We start from the raw sequence: 12,269 nt of genomic DNA, 5'->3' as shown, positions 1-12,269 counted from the left end.
TTTCAAGCAGAGTTTATCAACTGCTCAGTGATTTTCACCTACGCAGTTAGGAGTCAGCCATTTTAGGCCCCAGAACCTAGCCTGGGGTAACCTTTTCTAGTTTGCCTTGCCACCCCATAATCAATTTCCAACAACAATACACAGGGCTGTCACAAAATACACCAAGGAGGAAGACCGACCTACACATGTTTATAGTGGAAAAAGCAGTTTTCTTTGATATTTTTACTGAAATAACGTTTTCCTATAAAAATCTTATTAAAGGCTCTATTATAATACTATTGGGCTTGCACACCAACTGAAAACAAGCGCTCTATACCCAAGGCAGAACCGTTGCATGGGTAGTGTGGTGGGAAATTGATTATTGGGAAGGTGGCAACCGGAGAAGTGTACATGGGGTCAGAGATTTTGGGGCCTAAGATGGCGGACTGAGGCCTACGCAGTTAAGAATTACACTCAGTAACAGGATCAAACCAGAACAGGGAAGATGTCTAGTGAGGAGTTGGTTTGGCAATCTTAGGATGGGGAAAAAGTGTGTGTTTTGATAAATGTGGCCTGTTATAAGTAAAAACTTGCATAATAGGGGGTTTGCTAGACAATCAACAGGATGGACTCCTGTCTGAAAAGAGGAGGGGGTCTGAAGGGATACATCTGGTGTGGTGGAACAATAGCTGTATCTACTCCCAAGGGGTTGAAGTCACGCATTAGGAGTAGAAGTCACGCATCCAAAGTAACAGGTCCTGCTGACCAAAGCCAGATTCAGGAGAGATGGAGGATGTAGGAACGGGTTAAGCATGACGTGGAGAGACTGAGAGTTGGGGTGAACTGGAGTTGAGAGAAAATGAGGACATTGACAGTGGGGGATTTCTGGGGGCTTTGGAGGAGAGAAAAGTTGATCAACACTTTAAGAGCCAGGGGATGCGCACGCAGTTTTGGGGTGGATAGGAGCTGGTTAAAGAACCTTCTAGAATGTTCTAGAAGGTTATGTCATTGTATCAGACAGGGCGGGGGTCTGATCCTCATATTTGTCTATATAATGAGATGTCCAAGGAAATGTGAGGGCCTTTTGAACCTTCCGTGTATGTATGCTGCATCTGCGTTGCTGACTTGGTGCGTTGCACCAAGTCATCTTGACTTTTGAAAGATATTCTGTCTCTGACTTTATTTTTGATAATCCTTCCTTGAAGAGCTTCAGAGATTCAGGAAACTTAAAGACACACCAGCGTGTTCACTCAGGAGAGAAGCCGTACCACTGTGACCAGTGTGGGAAGAGCTTCAGTCAATCAGAACATTTAGAGAGACACCAGCGTGTTCACTCAGGAGAGAAGCCGTACCACTGTGACCAGTGTGGGAAGATCTTCAGTCAGTCAGGAGTCTTAGAGACACACCAGCGTGTTCACTCAGGAGAGAAGCTTTACCACTGTGACCAGTGTGGGAATGAAACATATATGAACATGTATGTATTTGTATTCATTATTTAAAGTAAGATATTTTATTTATACTGAAAATGTATATTGTATATAAATGTCAACATAAAATACAGGCTATGTGCGATTGTTTCATTGTTTATTATATAATTGTTCTGTATTGTTCTGTATGACTTGATATATATTTTTATTTTAAACATAAACTGAAATAACATGTTATGTGATGTAGACAATAAAAAACATATTGAATGCTACTGTCTTAGATGTTGATGTCTGATCTATACTGTGAGCATAATGTTGTTATCGTACCTCAAGCCTCATTTCCATATTCACGTTGTGTTTATGTGACTGTGTTACATCAGGATGGGAGAAATGATGATCATAGAAGCACCAGAACAATATTCATGCTTTAATTAAAAACTGTTCATTACGTTATGAGAACAATCCAATCCCACTTCCCTCCACAATTAAACACAGTAATAATTATTAAAGCTGTCTCTCCGCCACTTCCAAGAAATGCTGTTATGCTTGAATCCTGTAATATTCTTAAGTGTCGTCACTCAACGTAATAAATTTGTGTTTGGTTTCCTTCAGCTGGAGTTTGATAGACAGGGCTTTCACAAAATACACCAAGGAGGAAGACCCATCAACACATGTTTATAGTGGAAAAAGCTGTTTGTTTGCTTGTTAAGTACCTTTTCTAGGTGCTGTGAATCGTTTATTTTAATCATGTTAAAATGGTGGTCACCCAACTTCTCACAGGTAAGGGCAAGACAACCACTAACTACAACCTCCCACGGGAGTGCACCCGCAATTACTTCCCCACATGCAAGTGCTTTGTGTTCCTGCCCCCTACTTCCCCTGAGAACATGGTTCGACTGGAGTCCATAGATGAGAAGGATCTCTGACCAAGGCTTCAGGGAGACCACAGATATTTTCTGCAAGTACATTTTCCAGATCAGCCGTGTGAAAACTGTCAGAGGGGGCTTTGTAGTTTCTGGTAGAAGTAAGCCAGATAAGTTAGCTACTACAGCATGACATACCATACATAGTCAATAGAAAATTCAATCAGTTGAGCTACTCTAAGAGAAATAATGAAATACACGAAAAGAATGAATGCAATACACGTTTCATGATTAATTCTTAATGATTTGCCTATGGGAATCAGTCAGTCTGAAATATTGGTCAATGCTTGCAGTGCTTGGCCACTTGGTAAAAATGTTCTTGGAGACCATCGCTCAGGGTGGAGTTCCCTGTCTGGAGAACGTGGTGCTGGCCAAGGCCCAGATAGAGAACCAGGCAGCGGTGGAGGAGGGGCTGAAGCTGTACCAGAGCTGCATGGAAATGCTGAAGACCCGGTTCCCAGTGGACATGGACCAGATGTCAGATCAACACCAACACGCTGACCAGCAGTGACCCAAGAGTTCATGAACCATTCCTTCAAAGATGACCATTCTTTAGCCTACTTTAACTGTCCTTGAGGGTTAATCATTGTCCAGGAAATATGCATAACATTTTATTACACTGTTTTCTATTTCTATCATTACATGGTCATAATCACCTTGTGTGTTGTCAGTTATTGATGATTCAATAAAAAATCAAACTGTACAGTATGGCAAGATTAAATGAAGATGCAGAACAAACTACTTGTTTGCAAGTAGTGTGTTGTCATTACATTTAATGACAACACATGAAGGGTATGAAGAGATTCTTAAATTGGAGTACAGCTCTGGTTGCATCTATGTGCCGATTGATTTACCAGATGGACTTTCTGTTGATGATGACAAATATGCAGCACTCACCATTAGAAATGCACTGCATAAACTATGAGTAAATTGTGTCGGTCAAACTGCAGAGTATTACAGTATAACCATGCCTCTGGGGCGTTAGACATACAGCCCTACTGGGGCACAGGCCCCTATTCATAACCCTGTGTTTTCTTTCAAGCTTTCTGCGCACAATGCACTACTAGGCTATAGAAACTCGACACCTGGACTTCTGTGTGCGTGCTGCAGTGGCTATTTGGCAAGCTCAGAACAGCGCGCTGACATGGAATTCTGCGGGTATCGGTTTGTGTTTTCGGTTAAACAGCTTTGATTTTACAAGCGTTGATTGGGATACGGCGTATATTTTTTCCGGGATTGTCAATCTAAATGAATGCACTGACTAATAAAGTAAATTGTTGGCACAGCAGATTTAAGGGTCTAACAATATTGAACTGTGCCTTGGACAACTGGTGCTGGGAGCTAGTTCGACAACTTGCTGAGCGCGTCGTTAAAATTGTCCCTCAATGTTTGCCGTAGGTCTTACTATAAATTCTCGATACACCCCCTCTTCTGTCCTTCATTCCTGTTGTAATGGTGAGTGTTGTATAGTGCTTGAATTTGTCCCAGTAAAAGAGTAAGTTGTGATTAATGTTTTTGTTGTAATTGAAGTGAACGTTTGTAATCAAAGTTTACGTTTGTTTAACATCTGTTAGTCTTGTGCATGCTTTGTAGCAAATGCTTCTATTTTGAGATTTGTCTGTCGGTGTACAATGTAGCAATGTTTTGGGCAAGTTGTTACGGGCAAGTTGTTACAGGCAAGTTGTTACAACCGTATACGTTAACGATCTTTCTTATTAGTGTTATGTGCCAACACTAGTGTGTTTAGCCACATTACGACACAATCATGGTAGCAGTTGTGGCCACGTGGGTAACATGGATGCTAATTCAGCTTTAGGCCTACAGGCGATTTGTTCGCTGGAGACAGTGTTGCTGCATTTCCTTAGCGTTATTTTCAGTGCATTGTTGAATAATTTAGTTTAGTAAAACAGGTCACGTGTTTGATAATGACTGCCACTAGAGGCGTTGCAGCGCGGTTGTTTGTATCGTGTCTGTGTCATTAGATGGCGGAGATGGATGTGTCATTTGTCTCCCAGTGCCCTTGCATTCATTCGGGCATTCTGAGACTTGTGTCGCTACATTGTTTCATTCGCGGTTCTTATTACGCTGTATGGCAATATTGCGTGTTCATCCACTACTTCCATTCATTACTTCCCAGGTGTATCTCGGATTTCCCTGAGTGCCAAGAACAGCGGAAGCCACCATGATCCTACTTCCAGTTATCGAACTTGATGTTCCTTAAAGTAAGCCTCATGTTGAAACTACAAGCATCTTAATTGGCTTCAAGTGCTAGTTAGTCTCTTGACTCATGAGACCTAACTCTAGCTCCGATGCCACTGTTGTGCAGAAAGGGCAAACAGAAACTGTCAACTGCCCTGTTCAATCGAGCCAGAGTGGCCTATATATAAAGATGGCTGTAACTTGCATATGATTGTATCACTGTTGCATGCACCCGTTTACTCATGTCTATCTGCCCCTTGAGGCGTTGCAGTCCGACTGTCGAGTGTCGAGCCTGTGTCATAAGGGGCGTAGATTAACAGGGCCATGTCTACGCTGAGGACTTAGAACAGTGGGTTCTTGGAGTGATTGATGGCTCCGACAACAGGTCAAGTGGATGCCTTTTTGAAATTCTTTCAGCATAGGTTGTTGGAACTGGTTTGCCTGTAACTGATTATAGTCATCTCTTTGTACTGGTGTTGACAGGTGGGATATTCAGCAGCAGCTCAACTTGGTAGGTATTCACACAGCTCAGTTAACATAAACTTTGTCTGAGTTTTAGACTCACTGATCTGTACTAAGTATTCTTTCAGAAATGTCATTTCCTGTAGTGCTCATGATGGACCCTCCTTGTGCCTGGCCTCTCATGAGACCTTGTGTGCATGTAAACCTGTGAAAAATAAAAGACTGGGTTACCCTTCTCTGCATGTTTCTCTTCTTATTGGTCAGATTTTCACATCAATTGGAAATGTATTACATTTCTCTTGCCATCAAATGTTTGCTGAACAAGTCTCGGATGACAAAGGCTATGAGCACCGAGCAGTATTTTGTAGTTGTATAACTTCCCTGGCATGACATTCCAGAGTAACGTGAGGGATGTGGTACACTAATAAGGAGAGGGGTCTGTCGACCTGCTGAGTCAGGAAATGTAAATGTACATATTTTGTTTTAAGTCCTTTTTATTGAGACTTGACTACTTCCTGACTTTCCATTTGAGACTGAATGGAATTTGTCTATAGACCAACTTGTCGCTTTAACTAACATTTCTCTGAACCATTTCCAGAGAATCATCTACAAGTAAACAGTTAAAACAGGCAGGCCCTGAGAACAATGTTAGGATATTATGATTCATCAGTGAACTGAGTAGGCTGTTGGAACCAATTTGCTTTCAGTCTCAATTTCAGTGTTGGTTGCCAAGTGTTTTTTTTACAAAGTTGCATCACTTGTTCCTTTTGACAAGGGGAGGATGAGAGCCCAGCTTTTCGTTAAGTGGGTTGAATACTGTATATGTAGCTGTTGAAACGGCACTGTATTCAATGATCTTTCCTTGGACAAACCACTAATCTGGTGTGTCTGGCTAGGTAACAGCTGGAGGGTGTAGGCTCTAATACGATTGCCTTTAAAAAGGTGCCATTTTCTCTAATCCTAACCTTGAGGTTATCTAACATTACTAGACTAAAACTTGTCCCTACTCAGTTCTCAACCCCAAACTGCGGCCGCAGCCTCGTGGTGGACCTCAGGAGTACTGCGTATTAGAGATCTTCTTCCACAGCAGGGTCTTGAGGTTGTTGAGGACCAGCGAGTGGTGCACCTCCATCTGGCTGGCCAGCCCGCTGAGCGTCACACAGGTGCGCAGCTGCTTCTCCAGGTCGCCGCGCAGGTCCGACGGCGCCCCGAACAGCAGGAAGTCCTGGAGCAGCACGCACACCTTGGCCAGGTTAGGCTGCACCACCTCCGTGTTGCACTGCTTGACTAAACGGTCGCAGGTAGCCGTGCAGTCTTTCCCGTACGTGCAGTCAGCATTGGTCTCGCACCGCCTCCCCCTCAGGAAGCCCCGCACAGCAGCCTCGGACGCCACGCTGCGCAGGTCGGCCATCTTGCAGTCGTACTTGGCGTTGTAGCCCACGTGGCGTGGGCTGGCGTCGCACATCAGGAAGCTGCCGTAGGAGCCGTGGAAGACTTCCTCCACAAACTCCAGCAGGCCTATGGTGATGCGGGCTCTCCGTGGCCAGGCTGGGGCCAGCCAGCGGTTCACGCTGGAGCTGAGGGCTTCTGGGACCAGTGCCTGCAAGTAGCTGGGTACCTCCAGCTCGTAGAGGGAGCTCTGGCCCACGCGCTCCGTCACGTACAGGTCCCCGCAGAAGCCCAGCAGCTTGGGGGTGTGCTCCTTCTCCTGCAGCGCCACCATGAGGAGGAACTCGTTGATCTGGAGAAGCGCCCAGACGGACTTGGCCTCCGCAAGGGATACCTTCCCGTCCTGGTTGACATCCGCCAGGGTGATGACACGGCCCACGAGGGTGCCCAATGAGGGCTGCTCCCCCAAGTTAGACTGGATGAGGGGAAAAGAGAGAAGAGATTAAAGCAGCACAAGAAAGGGAGAGAAAATGCTATCAAAAAGGACAATGTAGAACCTACCGTCAGGTGAATCATATAAGCACAAAGCACATTTCTGTATCATGTGCTTATCCCTGACCAATGTTTAGTATTTCTACCAAAACAAATTCTACACATTAGGCCTCAAGATGGAGGGCTACATGCAGCATGTGCACTATGTAAGGGATAATGCCCATCGAGGTGTCCATTATTAGGAGATAATGGGGGACAGGGTGTGTCTGATGGTTGCATCTGCAGTCCATTATTTCCTGTTATACCATGGTCTGGGTACATACTAAATTCTGATTGGCTGCAGGATGTCCATTATGATCTTCACTGCATTTTTCTCTTTAGGACTAGGCATAATCCATGTCTGGGAAACTGGGCCTATATGTTTAGTGTTGCCATAGATACCAAACATCCCATATTGTCAAACATAAAGTGACACTTCATGACTCCATTGACAAATCTAAATGACAGTCATCTCACCCTGTCCTGCCCTGTCTATTCTATTCTAATGCAGGACATTGTGGAATATGCAATGGAGCCACTGTGAAACCTCTATTAGACGCATGGCAAAGAGCCCGCCCAATCTGACTTTCTCTCCGGATGGCACTCACAGCCACCGAGCTGACAGTGGCCTCAGGGTAAATTCCTTGTCCTTCTGGTCTATATTTGGTAAGGAGCTTCTGTCCCTAGTTTCCTGTTCTCTCTCTCACTTCCCCCCTCTCCACGGCGCCTACCGAGCACTGACGCCCCTCTGTCTCCCTCTGTCTCGATTTGAATGAACTGATTGGGCCTCGCGATTCAAAAGGAATGCGTCTTGAAATTCGTAAGGATCTGCAGTATCCTTGTGGTCTCTCCCTAGATGGGGGAGGGGACGGGGGAGGGGACGGACGACAAAGGAGGACCTTGAGGAAGCCATGCAGCATCTCTCTGAACTCGTCCATGGAGGTCCCACGGGAGGGCTTGTCGAACAGGCTCATCTCCTGACGGAGCACAGACTCGGGTCCTCCATCGCTCTTCAGGGGCTCCTCGATCCCACACTTGATCACCACAGGCTTCTCCTTCCACAGCCCGCTGTACACCTGCAACCAAAACACGCACGCCATGTTAACAATTTCGTATTATGACTAGATGTAGCAAATATGCATCGGCAATTTGGTCTATAACACACAAAAAGAAAAAGGGGGTTTGCTACAAATAAAATAGCTTTGCGTTATTTCTATGCATGTGTGTTACCTGGTGAGTGGAGGAGCTGGACATGCAGCGCTGCAGTGTCAGGGTCCGGTGGTCACACAGTGCCTTGCAGGATGACCCTGAGATGATGCCTCTCCTGTAGTGGTCACACTGCCATGGGAAACAGGAAATGAGTCAACAGGAACTGACACAGGATCCTCAGGCTACTCTGTCCATAAACCTGAAGGCGAACCAATCCTAAATGTTGCTAAACGTAACCCGACCTTTTCTCTGTGATGATACACAGCCTGAAGATATGTTATGTGTGCAGATTTGAAATGATTCAACCTCCCGTAAATATATAAAAAATTGGGTTATACTGAGCTATGGCCCTCACGAAAAAGTGACTGGACTCTCCACCCACCAAGACTGTGCTAAGGAGAAGCAGTGGGTCTGCTGGTGTATGAATGAACACGTGTGCGTTGCACGGGCATCCAATGAAACATCCTAGCTGCATGACAGGCAGCTACAGCGAATACAGACTGCGTTCCTCTACACTTTGATAATGCAATGTAGAAAAATTGTCTTTCTTGGTCTGTATGTGTGTGCAGGCGTGGGCTGGTTTCTGACTAAATAAGGCCCCTGGCTGATCCTTTTTCTAGACTTAGCTTCCTCTATTTGGTCAGTGTGCCTGGTCCTTTTCTTTTCCACACTTGACCTTAATGTATCTTTAGTGATCATGCTGGCCTGCGGGCAACCACAAACCAACGAACCAATTTTCCCCTGTCTCCTCCCAAAAACAGAATATGCCCTTTGGATAACACTAGGAGGAGATGTTACTACAGAATACGAGGCCATCTTAAACATGAAACCACTTTGGGTTAAGACTTCAGTCTGATCGAACTTCCCTTTATCCAACACTTTGTGTCTTAACACCAGCTGCACTGCAAATTCGCAAGAATGAGGATCTGATAAAGACATTAAAATAGAACGGAGGACCCTCCCATGTGTGATATTGTAATCTGAGAATCTACTGCACCGCTTGACTGCAGCCACATTGAATTTGCGGTCTTCTGTAGCATGGGCAATGAGAAGCATGCAGCGGTGGCACCATGCACATTCATGCACTGGAGAATGTGCATGTGACGAATGAAGTGGATGCAAACAACACTACATCACGACAGTCTGTCTGTAATTACCCTGGGTCCTATTATGAGATACAGTCATCATGCTCTCAATAGCCACCAGCACAGAACACAGGTTCACACCTTGCCCATAACCTTTCCATCTGATGTTCTTATTGACTCTCAGCCCTGTGTTTACATCCATCCCTTTAGTCTACTTATTGCATTTTCTGGTACTCTTTTTTTTCTTGTGGCTGGTTACATATGTTGAGCTGCCAGTTGTTTCTTCTCTCTCCTCTCTCTTCCCCTACCTGCTCTTCCCCCACCCGTGTCTATCTCTATGGCTGCACTATCGTTCATCTGACTCACTCTGATATTACGGGAAATCTGAGAATTAACTTCACCGCTTGACTGCAGCCACATGTAACTTGCTGTCTTCTGTAGCATGGGCAATGACACATGCACATTCTCCAGTGCATGAATGTGCATGCAGCGGTGGCACCATGCACATTCATGCACTGGAGAATGTGCATGTGACAAATGAAGTGTATGCAAACAACACTACATCACGACAGTCTGGTACAGTGTGTGTTTATCATTGACTAACACCAAGTTTGTTGGAGAACTACTAGGCCAAGCAGTAGCAGCCAGGCTACCATACATGCCAGTTACATGTGAGAAAGAGAACACTTACTATGACCATGTGGCAGACATGCCCTCTGCAGAGCTCAGAGTAGGAGGAGTACTGCATGTAGACCACCCAGCTGGCTACCAAGATGCCCAGCCATGCTAGCAGAAGGTACTTTACCTTGATGGCTGGGAGGCGACTCTACAAAGGACCGAGAGCGAAAGGGGGGGGGGGGGGGGGGGGGGTGAGCATGAGTTCAGTGCACAGCCTTGAATACATTAGGTATATCCCTTGCCCCAATTATCTATACTGCAGTCTCTGGGAGCATTTTTGCCTATTTTGCATACCTGAAGTCCTTTCGACAAAGGACAGAAAAGCATTAAATGCACGAGTCTCCGTAAAGCTCTGGGCATCATGAGTGGATCCGTTGGGACGCAGTCGGGCTAGACTGTCAAATTAGCGAACCGTATTCCCATTGAATAGCATCCCTCGGACAATCCATCGCTTGAGCACAAATAAACGGTGTAACCTCATTCTTTCATTCAATGAACCAAATACGTTCGTAGCAATCTCTATAATGACATACAGTATGTTGTAGCCTTCACATCTTGAAAATGTAGGCTGTATGAAAATTAAAGCGCATTTTACGCGACGTCAAGATGAATAAGGCCAACAGCACATCAGTCCGGCTGAAAAGACTGAGCGAATGTTTCACAATCTAATTTCACAGTTCGCCATTCGGTAAGCACAGCAATAAACCGTAAAGCGTCCTTGGGGAAAAAGATACCGTTAAATTGTATTGCACCGATATCGTTCAGATTGTCCAGAAAAAAATGGAGCAGGTAGGCTAGCCTATGTAGGCTAAGCGACGGCGCGGTGTTAGCGACTTCAAAAGTCCATTTGCCAACAAACAAAAAAATGTCTAAAAAAGAATATTTACCCAACCCTAAGCCTTGTGGAATAAATGATTCCCCTCTGGCTCCTGAGTGAATTTTCTATACAGTAAATAGACTATCTTCTTTGCAGTGATTCGTCAGAACGGTTCTTTAAAGGGGAAGCAGGTCTCCGTATGCGTTTAGACCGACATAAATTGGAAATTATTGTCCCGTCCCTATTTTTGAATATTCAGATCAAATGTGTTCTTCGTCTATTACTTGGCCCAGTTTGATTGTGAGGTTCTGAAAAATATAAGTGCAAAAATGTAACAGTAATTTTCACAACATGGACAATGGACGCTATTTCTCGCAATTATCAAATAAGCATAATCAATAATCAATAAATAACAACATTGCTCTTATTTATGTATTGATTCATGGCCTACTCTTAAGGTGTATTGACAGTAAAACAGAATAAAAGAGTCTTCCCCACTTCTAAAATACTGGTGTGTAGCTAGGCCATTTAACATAGCCTAGGCCTAATGTTTCCTCATAGGTTAACAAACGAAGGGCATCCATAATGGGTCGACCTACATGCCCCTAACCATAGCCTATCTGTATTCATTTTACAACATTTTGTTATTTAAATAATCCTGGGTGGTTCTATAGGCCTACTACATTTCAATACATGCTATTGTTATTATTAATCAGGGCGAAGAATCTAGTGGAAATCTTATAATTTCAGACAGCACAGAGTCATTAATAACTACAAACTGAGTTAATGGGGTAGGCTAAGGATGATCCTTGCTGTCTGTCAGATACGAGCAGGTTTGCCCATCTTCATTTCAATGGTTCTGTATGTCTCCAACTGTTCACTTGGATCTGGAACGACTTTGAGATTTAACAAACCTAAACTCTCAAGCAGTGAAAAGACAGACTTTCTAAGGTGGGTGATTGCCATGTTGCCACTTGCTCCACTGTTTATGAACTGTAGGAGTAAAGCAATAGCCTGTCTCATTTAGCAAAGAGATTAGCCTACAGTAAATGCATCTCTAGGCTACTCTTTCCTCTGCATCTAATAATAACTTCTCTCTGTTTATTTATTACTTTCATACTTGCAGTACATACTTAATTTCACACCTTCTCAAACTGATTGACGAGTGCAGCAATTCTCCTACAAGTGCCTCTTGTTCTGATTTGTGGTGTGTGTGCGTGTGTGTGTGCGTGCAGGCTGTAGCCCATAGATGGTGCTGGTGAGTAGTAATGTGATGGTTGAGTAAGTAGTAAGAAAAGGGATTTTACACTCCTGCCCCTCTGTCAAATTATTATTTGCTAATTATTAAAACGAAAACAAAATCAAACTATATAAATATAGCTATATATAAGCGTATGTGTGTGTTCTTAGTCATTGTACTTTATATAGACCTATAGCACCAATTACAACTTTTCTGCATGATTTAATTGATTTGCATCATTGGATTAATGACTTGGTCACTGAGCACATATGCAGTTAATGAAGATCGGTTGGCTCTGGTGTCAAATTCCTGGATAATCACATCTAATCC

General features: G+C 44.2%; 1 protein-coding gene, 1 long non-coding RNA gene and 2 other non-coding genes across 5 annotated transcripts; 3 read left to right on the top strand and 1 right to left on the bottom strand.

The window, feature by feature from the left end:
- Positions 1-4,010: 4,010 nt before the first annotated feature.
- LOC134033724 (uncharacterized) lies at positions 4,011-5,226 on the top strand. Its single transcript, XR_009932155.1, has 2 exons — positions 4,011-4,551; positions 5,012-5,226. It is a non-coding gene; the product is annotated as an uncharacterized LOC134033724 (long non-coding RNA).
- Positions 4,258-4,390, top strand: LOC134034432 (small nucleolar RNA SNORA17). The gene has a single exon (XR_009932237.1). It is a non-coding gene; the product is annotated as a small nucleolar RNA SNORA17 (small nucleolar RNA).
- LOC134034431 (small nucleolar RNA SNORA17) lies at positions 4,778-4,911 on the top strand. Its single transcript, XR_009932236.1, has one exon. It is a non-coding gene; the product is annotated as a small nucleolar RNA SNORA17 (small nucleolar RNA).
- Positions 5,227-5,472: 246 nt separating the features above from the next.
- On the bottom strand, positions 5,473-10,897 carry dipk1b (divergent protein kinase domain 1B). 2 transcript variants are annotated; one of them, XM_062478001.1, is made up of 5 exons: positions 10,177-10,897; positions 9,896-10,030; positions 8,141-8,248; positions 7,810-7,986; positions 5,473-6,854 (listed from the first exon to the last, which is right to left on the bottom strand). In XM_062478001.1, exons 1-5 carry the CDS (start codon positions 10,243-10,245, stop codon positions 6,042-6,044), a joined length of 1,302 nt encoding a protein of 433 aa, XP_062333985.1. In that variant the 5' UTR covers positions 10,246-10,897; the 3' UTR covers positions 5,473-6,041. The 2 variants fall into 2 exon arrangements, with proteins under 2 accessions (XP_062333985.1, XP_062333986.1); XM_062478002.1 differs by having other exon boundaries at positions 10,770-10,896.
- Between the last annotated feature and the right edge of the window lie 1,372 nt (positions 10,898-12,269).

This window comes from Osmerus eperlanus, chromosome 14, assembly GCF_963692335.1.
Source record: "Osmerus eperlanus chromosome 14, fOsmEpe2.1, whole genome shotgun sequence".
NCBI lineage: Eukaryota > Metazoa > Chordata > Actinopteri > Osmeriformes > Osmeridae > Osmerus > Osmerus eperlanus.
This window is presented reverse-complemented; position numbering and strand designations above follow the sequence as displayed.